Genomic DNA, 19,006 nt, shown 5'->3' on the forward strand with positions numbered 1-19,006 from the left:
TCCAGCTGTACCTTTTTGTATAGTTTTAACTTTTGGAACCATGTTAATGCTTTACCAATTCCTATAATCAAATCAGTCAGAATGAACCGATAATTTTTGAAAAGTCAAACACATACAAACAGGAACAAATAAATCTAAATGTATTTCAAATGAATAATACAACCGCACTGAAGGAGGGAATAAAAAAATGAACCCAAGTAAATTTGAACACAGTATTTTAACTATTATCCTTACTCTAAACAAAGAGAACTATAAACAAATACTGAACTACACTTAGTATTTGATATTTGTTATTGTATAGGTTAGCAGTTCCAAAACTATTTTTGTATATTCTAGAATTGAACAAATTAGTAAATATAATGAGGATGTGAGAGTCAGGTTTTTAATTATTGGAGAAGGAAGATACAAATGTGGAACAGGATAAAACTAGAATGAATACTATAGTCCTAGCAACCAGATCTTGGTTTCTAAACATTCTTTACTGCAAGGAACCAGGCTCTTTAGAGAAATGGTTCAATTCTGGCTGGAGCTAAGAGAGTATCTGGATACGAGCCTATTGCAACTTGTTGTGCCAGAAAGTAAGGAAAGTCTCAAAGAATCATGTAGAAAGTTAAAAGGATGCAGAAGTCACCCTGAATAGGCAACTGGTGGCCAAATCCAGAACAATTAGAGTATCAGACCAAATAGCAAAAGATTATACCTCATTGAGCAAAATAAAAATCTATGAATTTATACTGACATAACAAATGAATAAGTAAGTAGTGAAGAAGGGACCACTCTTCTTTATGATAAAATGCCAATTAATTAATATAGACAAAATGATGGAAGTAAAAAAACCAAAAACCAAAACAAAACAAATAAAACAAAAAAAATCTTGAAAGCATCATAGTAATAATGGATCCAGAAAGTAATACCAATGGATGCTAGAAGTAGTGTGTAAAAGTTTGTGGAAAATCATTTACACTTTTAACGTATCTCCCATATGCAACATAACATTACAGAGACAACTATTACCTTTATAGTGAAAAAACATAGGAGATACTACCTTAACCAATTATCAAAGTCAACATCTCCAAATACAGGACAAGTCAACATGATTTATCCCGATAGGATGCACTGAGAAGGATACAATCACTTTTGTTGTATTCCTGCCATAAATTTTATAACCTGAATATAAGTATTAGGAACCATTAAGACAAACCCTAACTGAGGGACATTTTACAAAATAACTTGCCTACCCTCTTCAAAAATGTCAAGGTCATGAAACACAGAGAAAGAGAAACTCTTCCAGGTAAAGAAGACTAAAAAAAGACATGATATTAAATTCAATAATTCAATGTGTGATCCTAGACTGTATCCTGGACAGTGCCTGGGGATAGAGGATGAGGGTAGGGTGAGTTGCTACAAAGAAATTAGGACTAGTGAAAAATCTTGAATATAGACTGTTAAATAACTGTATTGCATAATTGCTAAAATTTCTTACTTTAATAAGTGTACTGTGGTTATATAAGATAATGCTCTTGTTCTGAGGAAATAACACACTGACGTGTTTAAGAGTAAACAAGCAAACATCCACAACTTATTCTTAAATAGTTCAGGTAAAATGTGTGTATTGTGTAAGTGTGTGTGCACATGTATATATAGAGAGAACTACAAGCACATATAGGAATGATAATGTAGATAGGGCAAAATAAAACTATTGGTGAGTCTGAGTAAAGAGTACACAAGACTACTTTGTATTATTCTTGTAACTTTTCTACAAGTTTGAAATTTAATCAAAATGGAAAAGTTACCCCAAACAAGACATATTATTAATAATTCTCAATATTATTATTCTCAATATTAATATTCTCAATAATTCTCATATTCTTAAATATGAAACTAAATAGAAATACAAGATACTAGAAATGAAGTAAAAAGGAGAGCAATATATATAAAAAAAAACCTGGACATGGGAAAATTACAAAGATAAAAATTAGTAACACTGAACGTTAAAAAATAAAATAAAACTGATCAGAATTCAATATTCTAACAAAAGAATCTCAAAAAACAGCAGGAAAGGATTAATGAAGATAAAAACAGACTACAAAAAATTTAATAAAGTATGTAAGAGTCACAAAACTCAAGGCTTGCTTTTGAAAAACATGAAGACTGCTGATTAAGCATGTGTGTATACTATATGCTTTAGGTTTTCTCCCAAAACACTGCTAAAATGACCAATGACAGTTTCATATTAATTGCTGGCAAGAGCACAGGTATGGCAGGCATTGTTGACTGCCTCCTTCAAAATCATCCCTCCTCTACTTCCTTGCTACAAGACTGGTTTTGTTTTTATTTTTGATAGCTACAGTACCCAGCAGCTCTAGAAAATGAATCATGATTTGCCTAAGTCAGTGATTAACTCTCACTGCAATCAGAATCAATTGAGTAGCTTTTTAAGAATGTTTATTTATTTTTGAGAGAGAGAGAGAGAGAGAGAGAGAGCACAAGCTGGGGAGGGGGCAGAGAGAGAGAGAGAGGGAGAGGGAGACAGAATCCAAAGCAGGCTCCAGGCTCTGAGCTGTCAGCACAGAGCCGGACACAGGGCTCAAACACAAACTGTGAGATCATGACCTGGGCTGAAGGCAGATGCTTAACCAATTAAGCCACCCAGGCACCCCAATTGGGTAGCTTTTAAAAAATTCTAGAGCTTGAACCCCACTGCAGACAAATTGCATCTCAGTGTTTTTCTTGTCACCTTGTATGAGCTTTTAAGTCATTAGTTCTCAACTGTGGATAGCATTCTAGAATCATCGGTGCTTTTTTAAAAATGATGATGCCTAGGTCATATCCCAGGTGAATTAAAATCAGAATTGCTGTGGTTGGGACCCAGACATCAATAACCAAGGTTAAAAATAACTAGATTAAATTAAAAGAAATCATTAATCCTCTGTCCCTATTTGTTGCAAGTGCTTTTTTGCACCTTATGTAGCCATAAGTAAACTAACTAGAAGTGGAGAAACAGGTTCTGTCAGAGACAGCTAGGAGTACTGTGAAGTGAACAAGTTATTGTGAAGTTTAACTTGGAAATATTTACTGAAGTTTAATATATGTGTACTCTATTGTCCCCATAATTTTACTCTTAGTGTATACCTTAGAGAATGCCTGTACATAAATATTCACTGGAACAGTGCTTGCCACAGTGATAACTATATAAAATCTAAATGTTTAAAAACTAAAGAATGATTAAACATACCACAGTACTACAAAATATGGCTTTATGTGAAGCAATTAAAGTGAGACAGTTCTATACTTATGTGAACAATTCTCCACACAGAATAATAAAGCAAATTTCAAACTAGTAACAATAATTACCAAACAACTTACACTAAGTGGAAGCTTTGAGTGAATGTGCTAAGAATCCTGTTCTAAGGATTTTACATGAACCAACTTAAACCTTGGACCAATTCTATAATGCAGTTACTTTCCACATTTTGCAGGATATACTTATAATTCTTTTCATATAGATAAACTTTTAAGTGACAAAACATTACCACATACATGTATCCATATATCTAAATGTATAGGATAAAGGTAAAAAGGATAAATAATTTTTAACAGTAGCTACTTTTGGGAACTTTGGGTATACAACTGGGATTGGAGACTGTGGTCACATGGAACTTGAGCTCCTCCATAACATATAAATTATTTGTATAAAAAGATATATTCATTGACTATATACATATAATTATTACTTAACTAAAAATAAAAGTTAAAAATTTTAGCCATTCAGGCTAAGAGGATACTTGTTTACAAAGGCAACAGTTTATAAGCAAACCACATTCAACAAAAGAGGCTTGATAAAATGGTAACACTATCAGACCATTACAACTCACGACAAAGATAAATGTGTAAAAACACGACAGCTATTCCTAAGGTACTTAGGCATGATAAACATGGGTTAAAGGTCAGTGACCATAGTATGATCACATTAAAAAAAGAATTCTAAGTATTTGCTCTAACAATGTGACAGCAATCTTTAATTGGTAGGACTACAGATGACCTTTGTTTTTTTTTATTTCTGCTTCTCTGCATTTTCTAAATTTGTTGTAATAATTATTTTGTAATGAAAGGAACAGAGAAAACAGCTATCTTCAGAAAAAAGTGACATATTTGATCGGTATTCAAAGATTTGTAAAAGGAAATGATCTAAACATGGCATAGGTACAAGTACAGTTTTTTAAATTTTAAATTAAAAAACTTTCAAATAGAGGATACAGCCTATTTAAATAATATAACACCAAGAAGGTAATGCAAAGTAATGGAAAAGGAAATAAATTATTACTGGATAAAAGACACTGGAACAATACTGAGTAAGTGAAAAATAATTGAATTTAGATCCTCAATACACAGCAAAACAAACTTAAAATGGATTAAAAGTTATGTATATAAGAGAATTGAAATGCATAATCCTGGCTCTCAATGATTTACAAGGCATTTGGGGAGCAAAATTTGCCTGTAAAATCCTTCGGAGAATAAGGCTGGATACATCATGCTCCCGGATTTTAAAGTACTGTATATGATTGTTTTGATATAGTAATCAAAAAAGTATGGTATTGGCATAAAAACAGACACACAGATCAATGGAACAGAATAGAGACCCAGAAATAAACCTATGTACCAGAAACCCAAAAATAAACTATGGTCAATAAGTTTACAACATAGGATCCAAATATATACAAAAAGGAAAGGACAGTCTCTTTAATAAATGGTGTTGGAAAAACTAGACAGCCACATGGAAAGAGTGAAACTAGATTACTGTCTTAACACCATATAAAAAATTAATTCAAAATTATTTTACTGGAATGTAAAACCTGAAACCATAAAACTCCTAGAAGAAAACAGAGGCTGTTAGCTCCTTGACATTGGTCCTAGATGTTATTTTTTGGATATAACCCCATAAGCAAAGGCAACAAAAGCAAAAATAAACAAGTGGACGGGCACCTGGGTGCCTCAGGTTAAGGGTCTGACTCTTGATTTCAGCTCAGGTCATAATCTCACAGTTCGTGGGGTCAAACCCCATGTCAGGCTCTGCAATGAGCATGGAGCTTGCTTGGGATTCTCTCTGCCTCTGCCTCTCCCCCATTCGCGCATGAGAGTGCGCACACACACACACACACACTCTCTCTCTCTCTCTCTAAATATTTTTTAAAAAGTGGACTATATCAAACAAACAAACAAAAAATCTTCTGAATAGTAAAGGAAATAAAAAGGGGAGAATAAAAAGGGGAAAAAGGGGCGCCTGGGTGGCGCAGTCGGTTAAGCGTCCGACTTCAGCCAGGTCACGATCTCACGGTCCGTGGGTTCGAGCCCCGCGTCAGGCTCTGGGCTGATGGCTCGAAGCCTGGAGCCTGTTTCCGATTCTGTGTCTCCCTCTCTCTCTGCCCCTCCCCCGTTCATGCTCTGTCTCTCTCTGTCCCAAAAATAAAAAAAATTTAAAAAAGGGGGAGAAAATATTTGCAAATCATACATCTGACAAGGGTATATGATAATATCCAAAATATATAAAGAAAGTATAACTCAATAGCAAAGAACCTATTTGATTTTAAAAATGGGAAGAGAATCGGAATAGACATTTCTCCAAAGAAGACATACAGATGGCCAACAGGTACATGAAATGATACTCAACATCACTAACCATCAGGGAAATGCAAATCAAAACTACAGTGAGATATCATCTCACAATTGTTAGCATGGCTATTATCAAAAAGACAAGGAATAACATATTGAGGAAGATACGGAGAAAAGGGAAGGAACACTTATACACTATTGGTAGGAATGTAAATTGGTGTAGCCACTATAGAAAACAGTAAGGACTCAAAAAATTAAAAACAGAATTCCCATATGAACCAGCAATTCCACTTCTGAGTATCCAAAGAAAATGAAAACACTAATTCAGAAAGACATATGAGACCATGTTCACTGCAGTATTGTTTACAATAGCCAAGACTGTTTACAATCTGAGTGACCCATGATGGATGAATAAAGAGATTTTATATTATTATTCGGTCATAAAAATGAGGGAAATCTTGCCATCTATGACAACATGGATGGACCTCAAGGTCATCATCCTAAGTGAAGTAAGTCAGACAAAATAAATACCATATACTTTCCCTTACATGTGGAATTTATTTTTTTTAATGTTTGTTTATTTTTGAGAGTGTGTGAGTGGGGGAGGGGCAGGGGGGCACGGACAGAGGATCAGAAGCAGGCTCCATGCTGACAGCAGAGAGCCTGATGTGGGGCTTGAACTCATGAACCGGGAGATCATGACCTGAGTCAAAGTCAGACACTTAACTGACTGACCCACCCAGGCACCCCCTGACTTACATATGGAATCTGAATAAAGGCCAAGCTTGTAGACACAGAAAATAGTTGATAGTTGCCAGAGACCAGGGGTGGGGGGTGTGAAATGGGAAAAAGGGGCTCAAGAGGTGCAAACTTCCAGTCGTAAAAGAAATAAGTCATGGGCGGTTAATAATACTGTATTGCATATTTAAAAGCTGCTAGTAGCGTAAATCTTAAAACTCTTCATCACAGGAAAAAATTATGTACGGTGATGATATTAACTAGACTTACTATGAGGTCATTTCAAGATATATACAAATACCAATACACTATGTCGTACATCTGAAACTAATATAATGTTACATGTCAATTATACCTCAATTTAAAATAAAAGATCCTTTGGGAACCACCAAAAGGCCTTTAGTTAAGGGCTTTAAACTGTAATTGATATAAAGTTCCCAAGAATGAGAAATAGAGAAAGGGAGCTAACATTTACCGAACTTCTGATGTGTACCAAGTGTTCCACACATATCTGATTTCATTCTCAACACTGAGTGAGAATGAGAGCCTCTCATTTGCAGGTTAAACAGCTCACAGGTGGTGCAGCTGAGATCAGAAACTACATCTGATACCAGAGCCCATACTTTTTACACCGTGTTATTGAGAGAATAGCATAGGTAAAATAATCTGAGATACGGTGTTTCTTTCTTTTCCTGAAGGAGCCAATATTTAAACTAAACAGTTAGTGAGAATAGATGGCAAAGATGCAGAGGCAGAAACTACCTGACAAAGGATAGTGGAGGGTAGTGGGAAGAGGTAAGGGCAGTTATAAAACATAATATGAAGAGAACAGTAAAAGTACCATACAAAACAGAATTGATTGGACCAAAATGTTATTAAAATAAAAATATTAGACAGTAAGCATCTGTCTGTATCTAAGTCTATACCTACTTTTTTTAAGATTTTATTTTTAAGTAATTTCCACACCCAACGTGGGCTCAAACTCATAGCTCTGAGATCAAGAGTTGCATGCTCCACTGACTGAGCCAGCCAGGCGCCCCCTTCCTAATTATTATATCCCCACTTCCTTTCTCTCTCTTTTTTTAATGTTTTTATTTATTTTTAAGAGACAGAGAGAGCGCGAGCACGAGTGGGGGAGGGACATAGACAGACAGGGAGACACAGAATCTGAAGCAAGTGGAGCCTGCTTCAGACACAGAATCTGAAGCAACTGGAGCCTTCAGGATCTACAGGATCTGAAGCAGGCTCCAGGGTCTGAGCTGTCAGCACAGAGCCCAACGCCAAGGCTCAAACCGGTGAACCGTGAAATCATGACCTGAGCCAAAGTCAGATGCTTAACCGACTGAGCCACATAGACGACCCAATGTCCCCAGTTTCAAAAATGTATTTGAGGAGAATAAGAATTAAAGAAAAAAAATGTTTTAATAATATACAAAGGTCATAGGTAATAGGTACTCAATATCAAAAACCCAGGCTAAAATTATTACTAGGATTGATCATTATTTGAAGTGCTCAGATTCCTGGCACTCAATGCAAAAAGGAAATACTGTAGAATGGATTATATGATTCCTAATTGCCTGGGAATATTTACAGGAGATAAGCAAGACCTTGTTGAGAAACAATAAGAAGACCTAAGTCAATTGAGAGGCTTGTATTATTAGAAGATTCCCCAAATTTCTTTTTTTTTTTTTTAAGATTTTAAAAAATGTCTTGGGGTGCCTGGGTGCCTCAGTCAGTTAAGCATCCAACTTTGGCTCAAGTCATGATCTCATGGGTTATGGGTTTGAGCCCTGCATTGGGCTCTGTGCTGACAACTCAGAGCCTGGAGACAGCTTCAGATTCTGTGTCTCCATCTCTCTCTGCCCCTCCCTTGCTCGCTCGCTCTCCCTCAAAAATAAACATTAAAAAACTTAAAATGTCTTTATTTTAAGAGAGAGGGAGAGTACGTGTGGGGGAAAGGGCAGAGAGAGGGAGAGAGAGAATCTCAACCAGGCTCCACACTGTCAGTACAGAACTGAACGGGGGGTGCAATCTCACAAACCATGAGATCATGACCTGAGCCGAAATCAAGAGTTGGACATTTAACCGACTGAGCCATCCAGTCACCCCAAGATTCCCCAAATTACTATTTATACAATTATAGATACAATGCAATTCAATCTAAATCACAAAAGATGCCTGAGTGCAACCAAGGTATTTCAAAAATTTATACGGAAATGCATAAGAACACAAACAGCCAAGACACTCTTGAGGAACAAAAGAGGACTTGCTCTAAATATTATAAAGTTACAGCGAATAAGATAGCATGATATTGCTGCAAGGAGAGAAAAATAGAGCAATGGAACAGAATATAATCTCCCAAAATACATGTAGACATAGGTGGTCACTTGATTTTTTTTACTAAAATGGTATTGTCAATCAGTGTAGAAAGATGAACTTTTCAATAAATGATACTGGAACAATTGGATACCCACATGGGGGATAAAATGAAATTAAATCACTACCTACAGGAATCAATTCCAGGTAGTGTAAAGACCTACATGTTTAAACCAATGGCTAGAAAGCTTTTAGAAGAGAACATGAGAAAATCTTCATTACCTCTACATAGCAGAAAATTTCTTAAACAAGAACTACGAAAAAAGATTCCTTACATTTTTTTTAAATTTTTTTTTTAACGTTTATTTATTTTTGGGACAGAGAGAGACAGAGCATGAACGGGGGAGGGGCAGAGAGAGAGGGAGACACAGAATCTGAAACAGGCTCCAGGCTCTGAGCTGTCAGCCCAGAGCCCGACGCGGGGCTCGAACTCACAGACCGCGAGATCCTGACTTGAGCTGAAGTCGGACGCTTAACCGACTGAGCCACCCAGGTGCCCCAAGATTCCTTACATTTAAATCCAGAACCTCTATATTCATCAAAAGGCACCAGAACCTCTATATTCGTCAAAAGGCACCAGAATGAAAAACTAAGTCAGAGCAGAAGAAAATATTTAGTCACTATTATACAAAAGATACACACACACACACACACACACACACACACACACACACACACACATATATCAATTGCTATAATCAGAGAAAAACCACCCAATTAAAATTTGGCAAAACATTTGAACAAGCATTTTACAAAAAAGGACGCCCAGGTGGGCAAGAATTGGTGTTACATTTCATTGATAATAAAGGAACTATCAATTAAATGTGATAACATTAGACAACCACCAAACTGTCAAAAATTTAAAAGTATGATGATGCCAAGGGCTGGCATGGATGTAGAGCAAAAGGAACCTTTGTGAACTGCTGATACAAGTAAAACACTTGCACAGTATCTTTAGAGAACAGTTTGACGTTGTCTAGTAAAACTGAAGATGTACAATTTCTATCCCTCAGCAACTTAATCATAATTTTAGCATATATGCTAAAGAAATGCAAGCACATGTGTACCAAAATATGTGCACAAAATACTAGTGGTCACAATGCTTGTTATGACCAAAAACTGGAAGTCAAATATCCATGAAAAACAGAAAGGATAAATAGTAAATTGTGATGCTATCATACAAGATAATATATATATATATATATATATATATATATATATAGCAATGGAAAAAATGGAAAAAATTAACTGTAGTTACAGGAAACATGAATGAAGCTCACATTTTTTTATTAAAAAAAACACAAAAGAATGTCTACTCATACAAAGAGAGAAAACAGACATAAACTAAACCTATATGATTTTGGAATGCATACATAGGTACTAAAATTCTAATGTAAGGCAAAGAAAACATCACAGTGGTTATCACCAGAGGAGCACAGTTATTTGTGATTGTGGAGGGGTACATTAGAGGTTTCTTTAGAGATAGTTGTATTTTATTTCTTAGGTACTCCCTACATGAGTCTTTACAATTATATATTAAACAATACAAATAAGTAGGATATGCTATTTCTGTATCTAATTTAAGAGCAAAAAAAATAAGCCAGAGGCATTCAAAAAAAATACGCACTTCTAAAAATGTTTCAAATATTAAATCATGTGGGAAAACTTAAATTTAATTTTATGTAAAAAATGTAGGCCATAATGGTAAATGCTGAATGAATTCAATTTTTAAAAATCACATTTTATATATGTACATAAAACACAGTGGGGAGAAAATACAAAAAAGTAAGCATTGATTTTTAACCGGGAATGGACATTTTCTTCAAAAGATGTACTTCTGAAATTGTTTAAAATAATCATATTTTACTTTTACAAGTAGGAGGAAACAGTATTTTTTTTTTAAGACAGCATAAAGGAAAATTAAACCATTTGACAACTTAGTAAGAGAAAATCAGGTCTGTGAGGGGTTAGGGTGTGCAGTCACTCACATTTTATCAAAGGGGAAATTCCAGGGATCAAGTCACCTGATGGACAAGAATTTTCAAGAGGAGGAAAGCAAGTCAAGTCCTGACAAAGAAAAGGGGATTCCAGGGAAAAAGGGGAAACAACACAACAAACTACCTTGCAGGAGCCTTGTGGATTTTCAACAGCCATTCTTTCCTCCACTCTGGAAGCGTCTGTGCAAGCAAAGCAGAGCTGGGGAAAAAGAAAGAAGTCAGGAAACACCAGGCTCTTCTGGGAGTCCAGGTCAACCAACCACCCGTCACCTATACATGTAGGTCAGGCAAGGCTAGGGTGCCTGTTCAACACCAGCATCAAAACAAGAGCAGGGTGACTGTAGTTCTGGGCAGAATCTGTCCCTGAGCTCACAGAGGTCTCCTGGGAACAGAGCGCTGGAGTCACAAAGGCACACAAAGGCGCCCCACAACTACAGTGCTATACGGGCACATATTCCCACAAACTCACTCACGCCACGAGGACACAGGCACCCCAAACCTAAACACAACTGGCTGCACATGGTCACACGAGCATACACACTGCAGGAATAGACACAGTCACAATCGCAGTCATAGGCACCCCACACTCTCACATTCCGACTGCCACACTTCATGGGGACACAGTGACAATAACGAATTCACACGCACCCTACACTAATAATATCACAAATACACACACCTTCGGTAAACACAATCACCGATCTCACAGTTAAGGCATCCCATACCCACAGTTCAGCAAATGGTCATAAACACACACACACACACACACACACACACACAAGAAGACACACAAACGCGGTCAAAGAACGCTACACGCGCAAACACCCGGTCACACAATTACCTCATTACACATGAACAATCATAACCGCAAATCAAGCCCCCCTTCCCCGCCCTCACAGTTCCGTACACGCTCACATTGGCACACAGTCACATTCAGACACACACCCTCCTCACAATCTCCCCCTCTCAGTTGGCTCCCCACACACCCTGCACAGGCCAGAGGTTCCAGACACGCCGGCCCAATCCCGGGCTCCGGGCCACCTCACCTACGCCTCCTTCGGTACAGGTAGTACCTCTCTACTCTACTTGGAACAAGTCGAACGCAGGAGCTCGCGCAGCGCCCTGGGGCCGTTTGCTCCAACCCGCCAGAAGATCCCGCCCACTGCTCAGGAGAAGGTCCAGTTCTCGCGGGAGGGAGCACTGAGCCTAGAGGCCTCTGGGAGATGTAGTACAGAATGCGACAGGTTTCTGGAAAGCTGTCGCCCGGATATATCCCAATTTCCCCGAGGCGTGGAGCCCGGACCTAGCCAAAACTGGGCCTTCCCGCTGAGCCGCGCTCCGGGGGCTTCCGCGAGCGTCAGCTAAGGACTCCGTCGACCAAACTGTAGACAGGCTCCTGTGAGCACTCCTGTTGACCATGGCTGGTCCTTGATCTGCAGACCCTAGTTCAGCAAGAATCCCCCTGCCCTTGATACTTAACCACGCTCCTCTTAGTAATCATTTATCCACTGACTCCCTCACGCGGTGCATTGGATATAAATCCCTGCTATGTTATATACTGACTTGAGTTCAATCTCTCTCTCTCTATTGCAACAATCTTTCATAAAGTCTTCCTTACCTGTTTAACTTGTCTGGTGCAATTTTTCGTTGACACAGCCCTCAGAGCGGCCCTCTCCAGCTTTGGTAGTTCACCTGTAACATACTGGGTCCTACAGGCATCCTTCTCAGGCATCCTGGGAATCCCAGTCCTGGCCTTCGCCAATGGCCAGATGGACCAGGCCAAGCTGCCTAAGCTGCCTCCTCTAGAAGCTGGCCACACTTAAGTGCCCTGATGGTGCTCAGAATTCTGCTTTGCCCTGAGTACCAAGATGTTCTTGAGGCAGACTGCTTCGGAACTTGTCGGGGAGCAGGGAGAACGAACCCGAATGTGGACGGGAGCATCTGTGACCAAACCAGCCTGGGGAGTTTGAAAGGGAGAAATCTTCAAGCCCAGTTATGTATTTGAAGGTAGGCAAAGAAAGTGTGAGACAGCGGTGAGATTACATATGTGACTGGTTGGAGGAGGATAGTTGAGTGTAAGAGAAACTGCATGTGAGTAAAATTGGTGAGTGTGAACAGAGTGGTGGGATCAAGACTATGTGTGACTTCGTGAGGCTAGAGGGTCATATCATGGGCGTGTGAGGTTGGAATAATTGTGTGCATGTGGTGGGGCAAGATTGTGTGTGGGTCTGTGGGTAAGTGTATGAGTATTTGTGTGATCACCTAAATGTGGGTCATCTCGGCATGGGTGGCTGAGATGGTGGAGGAATCTGAATCCTGCAAGCCTCATTTCCTGTTCAAACTAATAATAAGGGCATGTCTTCCTGGAGTTTCAATTTTAAGAGGGAAAAGCTACATAATTTATATAATAAATAACTTGCAGCATTCTTATATAAACACTTAAGATTCCAAACATTTGTTCTGGAACAGAATAACAAATCAGTATGACATTTTAAACAAGGTACATTTTGCTATAGGGGTACCTGTTTTGTCCACAATCTTGCCCCCAGACATTTACTCTTCTCTGTTCTTTGGGAGTCATTGGTAGAGTAAACACTCAGAGACGTGATTGTTCAATTCAAACAGGAGCATCAGCCACAACTTAAAGATGTTCAGATGGGGGCGCCTAGGTGGCTCAGTGGGTTAAGCATCTGACTCTTGATTTCAGCTCAGGTCATGATCTCATGGTTCATGAGATCAAGCCCTGTGTCTTGCTCTATGCTGACAGCATGGAACCTGCTTGGGATTCTCTCTCTGCCTTTATCTCTCTCTCAAAATAAATCAATAAACATAAAAAACTAATTGATGTTCAGAGGAATCTGTACAGCAATGTGATGCTGGAGAACTAGAGCAACACAGCCATATTAGGTGTGGATAGCTCTCTGTATAATTCAATTTCTGAAAGTAAAGTGCTGTCTCTTTTCCATTTCTGAAATACTTAGAACCTTTACACGGCATAGTAGATTCAGCTTTGAGATGCAAGCTTCAGATATTCTCAATCCTCTGCTATATCATTGTATATGCTCAACCTTTAAGGTAAAATGTTACTTCTTTCATTCCTCTTTATATGGCAACGTCCTGAAAGGCCCAGGCTCAGTCTGAGTTTGGGGATGGTACTTGAATTAAAGTCTTAGGTCATTTTCCTATATATGGACTATCATATCACCAAACTGAATGAAATCTTTAAGTTGGAACAAGAAGAGAGGCCATGGGTGGTGAATAGAGGAAAGGTAAAGGAGGTTTTGTACAAGAGAGTGAGTGGAATAAGGCAGAACGCAGATGTTCAGTGAGAGAGCTGACGGCCCTGAAATGTTTTTCAGGATTTCCTTCATAGGCCTTACTCTCCTTGAGTTTCAGTTGACATGAACCCTTCTGTCCTCATTGTTCCTCTATCAGTGCCCTCTTTTATTTAAGTAATCCTAGAGGACCATATTCTGTTCATTTTGAGAGTCTACATATGCACTCAGCCCTTCATAAATCTGCAGTCTTTCGAAACTATTATTGTTGCACACTGCAGTTTCTTTTTATTACATTCTGCTTTCTATCTCTCCATTGCTAAAAGCTTCAGGGTTATATTTTACATCTGCATTTCACAGTCCTATTTCAGCAACCTTCATCACCTCTCAAAGTTACTAGCTTAGGAACTTAGTAACTTTCCTCCTGGCTCTCCTTTCTGTCAACTTTTTTTTTTTTTTCACAATTGTTTTCATTTTATTTTTATTTTTTTAATGTTTTTTATTTTTGAAAGAGGGAGAGAGTGAGCATGAGCAGGGGGAGGGGCTGAGAAAGAGGGAGACACAGAATCTGAAACAGGCTCCAGGCTCTGAGCTATCATCACGAAGCCCCACATGGGGCTTGAACCCACAAACCATGAGATTATGACCTGAGCTGAAGTCAGACTCCTAAGCGACTGAGCAACCCAGGTGCCCCATTTCACAGTTGTTTTTAAAGGAATCATCTCATTGATCTTAAAAATGTAAACAAGGTTATAGTGAAAAAAAAAGAAGTCTCCCTTTCACTATTTCTCTTCTCTACATGTATCTACTGTGGCTAGTTTCTTATGTAAACTACTTTGAGTAATTCTATGACTATACCAACATATCTATGTATATAAGGCCCCTTATCTTTATTTTTCACAAATTTTAATATAAAGCATCTTATTTTTTACTATTATTTCTTAGGAGACATCCCATATTAATACATATTCCTTGTTCTTACGGTGGCATAGTATTTTGTGGTGGGGGAAATGTCATACTTTCATACCATATTCGTGAATTTTTAGGATGTTTTCAGGTTTCTACAATTCTAGAATGAATATCTTTATATATTCAGCTTTGCACAGATGTGCAGGCATCTTTGTAATAAATTCCTCTAAGAAGTGCTGGGTCAGAGGCATTGTATAAATATTTGCAATCCACATAAGATGAATCACTTTCCATTCCCACCAAAAAACTTATGAAAGTTCATGTTTCCTGTTCTTGTCAAACACTGTATTTTTGATTTAACAGCTCAATTGACCTATTGAGCCTTTATATGTGCCAGGTTATATTCTAGGAAAGCATCAGTGAAAAAAAATGGCCAAAATTTCCTTTCCTCAAGGAGTTTATATTCTAGTCAGGGAAAGTGGTCAATGAACATGCAAATGAAATATATAGTATTCCAGATAAGAGTAAGCTCTAAAGAGAAAAATAAAGCTTGGAAATGGCATAGCAAGTGCCAAGGGAATTGCAATTTTATGTTTTTTTTAAATTTTTTTTTAACGTTTATTTATTATTGAGAGACACAGAGACATAGAGCATGAGCAGGGGAGAGGGAGAGAGACAGAGAGACACAGAATCTGAAGTAGGCTCCAGGCTCCGAGCTGTCAGCACAGAGCCCAACGCAGGGCTCAAACTCCCAAACTGTGAGATCATGACCTGAGCCAAAGCTGGTCGCCTAACCAACTGAGCCACCCAGGTGCCCCTGTGTTGTTGTTTTTTTTTAAAGTTTTATTTATTTAGGTAATCTCTACACCCAATGCGGGGCTCAAACTCACAACCCCAAGATCAAGAGTTGTGTGCTCTTCTGACTGAGCCAGACAGGAACCCTGGGAATTGTCCTTTTAAATAGAATAGTTAGGAGAAGCCTAAAAAGAAAATATTTGAGCAAAACCAAAAAGAAGCAGCAGTGGCATTTAAAGGTATTTAGACAAAGCGAATTATAAACAGAGAAAACACCAAAATAGAAATGCCATAGGTTGGCTACAAGCCTGGTATATTCAAAAGCAGCAAGTTGGTCACAGTGACAAAGTGAAGAATAGTAGATGAGAAGAAGGAGCTAATGAGGGGACCAATTATGGAAGGTCTTAGAGAGCATTGTAAGAACTTTGCTTATTTTTCTCAGTGAGATGTGAAGGCAATGTTGGTTCTGCACAGAGGAGTGACATGATCTGACTTGCATTTAAAAGAGATCACTTGCGGGTGGGGGTGGGGGTACCAGGGTGGCTCAGTCATTAAGTGTCTGACTCTTAATTTTGGCTCAGGTGATGATCTCACGGTTCATGAGTTCAAGTCTCGCATCAGGCTCTTCACTGACAATGAGCAGCCTGCTTGGGATTCTCTCTCTTTCCTTCTCTCTCTGCCCCTCCTGAGCTCTCTCTCAAAATAAATTGATAAGCTTAAAAAATAAAAATAAAATAAAAGAGATCACTCGGTACATGGCTGACTCAGTCAGAAAACTGTGCAACTCTTGATCTTGGGGTAGTGAGTTCAAGCCCCACATGGGGTATAGAGATTACTTAAATAACTAAAACTTTAAAAACAGAGAGAGAGACCAGGGTGCTGATTAGAGAATACAGTGTAGGGGGACCAAAAAAAAAAAAAAAAAAAAAAAAAAAAAGGAAGCAGGGAAACTAGCTAATGAGCTGTTGGAATAATCCAGGTAAGAGATGATGGTAACTTGGTCTCGGGTGATTGCACTGGTAGTCATGAGAGGAGTTGGATTCCAGATATATTTTGAAGATAGAGCTGAAAGAATCAGGTAACAGATTTGATGTTGGAAATGAAAGATAAGAACCTAGGCTCATGCGAGTATTTCAGCTTGAGTAACTGAAAACCAGAATTGTTATTTACTGAAATAAAACTATGGAATGAGCAAATTTTAAGGGATAGATGAAGAATTTTGTCTTTGCTCTCCTAAACCACTGAGACAGTCCATGTTAAAGAGAAACATTTATTTGTTGTCAGTATCTAGATGTCATTTATAACAGTAAGAGGATGACGGGTGCCTGGGTGGCTCAGTCTGTTAAACCTCTGACTCCTGATATCGGCTCAGGTCACGATCTCATGGTTCATGAGTGCGAGCCCCAACATCAGGCTCTCTGCTGTCGGTGCAGAGCCAGCTTCAGATGCTCTGTCTCCCTCTGTCTCTGCCTTCCCCACTCACACGTATGTGCACGTGCGCGCTCTCTCTCAAAAATAAATTAAAAAAAAAATAATAGTGGGAGGATGAGAATTCTAAGGAAATCTATTAGGGTAAGAATAAACATAGTAACAGATTGCAGTGGGTTAAATTGTGGCCCCCAGAGATATGTCCATATCCTAACCCCGAGACATGTGAATGTGACCTTACTTAGTAAAAGTAGTTTTCTTTTCAGGCATAATTAAGAATCTCTAGGTGCGTTCATTCTAGATAATCTGGGTGTGACCTAAATCCAATGACAAGTGTCTTTATAATAGAAGATGAAAAGACATATAAGAGAAGGCCATGTGAAGACAGAGTATAGATTGAAGTTACACGGCAACAAGCTAAGGATACCTGAGTCTAGTTAGGATTTTTTTTTTTAATCTCTTGGGAACATCTTGATTTTTTTTTTTTCCTTGTATTTTCATATGCCTTTTAATTTTTGTTGTTGTTGAAAGCCAGACATTTTGTGTAGGACACTGGTGTGCAGAAAAGTCTTAGCATAGCAGACCTGAGAATTCTTATCCCTGGAAATGTCTGCTTGCACAGTTGGCCCTTGGCTTGCACCTAGAACTTAGATTTCCAGAGGGGATTCACACTATCCTATTTGACAAAAATGGCTCACTATGCCTGTTTGTGTAAATCATATAATTTGTTAAATATCTGCTTTCCTTCTGAAATTCTGGTATGTGCCTGGCAGAGGCTCCCTATGTGACCAGCACACAATAAAAACTCTAGGTACTGAGTCTCTAGTGAACTTCCCTGGTTGGCAACATTTCACATGTGTTGTCAAAACTTGTTGCAGGGGAAATTAATGTCCTCTTTGATTTCACTTGGAAAGGATCCTTGGAAACATGTGCTGGTTTTTCCTGGACTTTGTTCCATGTACCTTTTCTCTGCTAATTTCCCTTTGTATTGTTTCACTGTGAGTTCCTCTAGTGAATCATTCAACCTTGGACAGAGTGTTGATCTTGGGGTCCCATGACACAACAGTAACGAGGAAAATAATTTTCATCCTGAGTGGGCATACATTTTCTTCTGCAAAGCCTTTAGTGTAGAGTTTTGAGTTAATTCAGTTAGGATTTTAAGAACTAAGCAAGATAAATTCATACAATATGATATGTGCTTATGTAAATTTTAAAGATAGATAACTGACAAGCCAAGATATTTGTGGGGTCCCCTGATTCGATGGGAGCCACCAACTGTGGGGTGACAAGATCTGGTAGAAGCTGACAATGGGGATGGTGAAAGAATTCATCCAAGGCAGAACAAAGGAGATAGAAGTTTATCGAATATACCGCAAGAAAGCAGTGGGCACAAAGGCAAAGCAGAGACTGTCTGCAGTGCGGCAGGGGTGGGAAGCTGTAGTTAATTAAAGAGGGAAAGTGAGGAGGTGTGGTAACTGACTACAGCTTCCCACCCCTTAATTTTCCTTTTATGGTCCCCGTGTCCTGGTGTAAGTAACCCATTGGTCAACTGGGGCTTATGGATATTTTGAGGTGGGTCACCTAAAGAGCATGTTTATATTCTGCCAGGGGGTTACTACGGGCCCTTCTACCTTACTCAGGTTTCCATTGTTAAAGTTAATTGCCCAAAAGCAGCCTTCACAATATTATTACCCCACCAGTCAGGCAGGATAGTTAGTGATCAGCTGGAGACTGGTGATCAGAAATATTATATGCATAGGCTGTTTCTTCTTGAGATACCAAATATACTCTTCATTACTATGGAGTTACACTGAACATACACATTCTATGCACTTGTCTTCAGGTCTTTCCTATTTCACAATAAAAATATTTTAAAGG

The 19,006-nt window shown here is 38.5% G+C and overlaps 2 protein-coding genes across 2 annotated transcripts in view; both read right to left on the reverse strand.

The window, feature by feature from the left end:
- ZNF345 (zinc finger protein 345) overlaps positions 1-10,932 on the reverse strand; it is a 28,530-nt gene extending 17,598 nt beyond the window's left edge. Inside the window, exon 1 of the mRNA XM_060652049.2 lies at positions 10,846-10,932. The gene's annotated coding sequence lies outside the window, so the exon portion shown is untranslated. The remainder of the gene's footprint in view (positions 1-10,845) is intronic.
- LOC132690985 (uncharacterized) overlaps positions 1-11,802 on the reverse strand; it is a 53,467-nt gene extending 41,665 nt beyond the window's left edge. Inside the window, exons 1-2 of the mRNA XM_078439039.2 lie at positions 11,768-11,802; positions 10,846-10,920 (exon numbers count right to left, since the gene is read on the reverse strand). Of these exons, the coding sequence (XP_078295165.1) occupies positions 10,846-10,878 (33 nt within the window). The 5' untranslated portion in view covers positions 10,879-10,920; positions 11,768-11,802. The remainder of the gene's footprint in view (positions 1-10,845; positions 10,921-11,767) is intronic.
- Positions 11,803-19,006: the final 7,204 nt, after the last annotated feature.

This window comes from Panthera onca, chromosome E2 (genome assembly GCF_046562875.1).
Source record: "Panthera onca isolate mPanOnc1 chromosome E2, mPanOnc1 haplotype 2, whole genome shotgun sequence".
NCBI lineage: Eukaryota > Metazoa > Chordata > Mammalia > Carnivora > Felidae > Panthera > Panthera onca.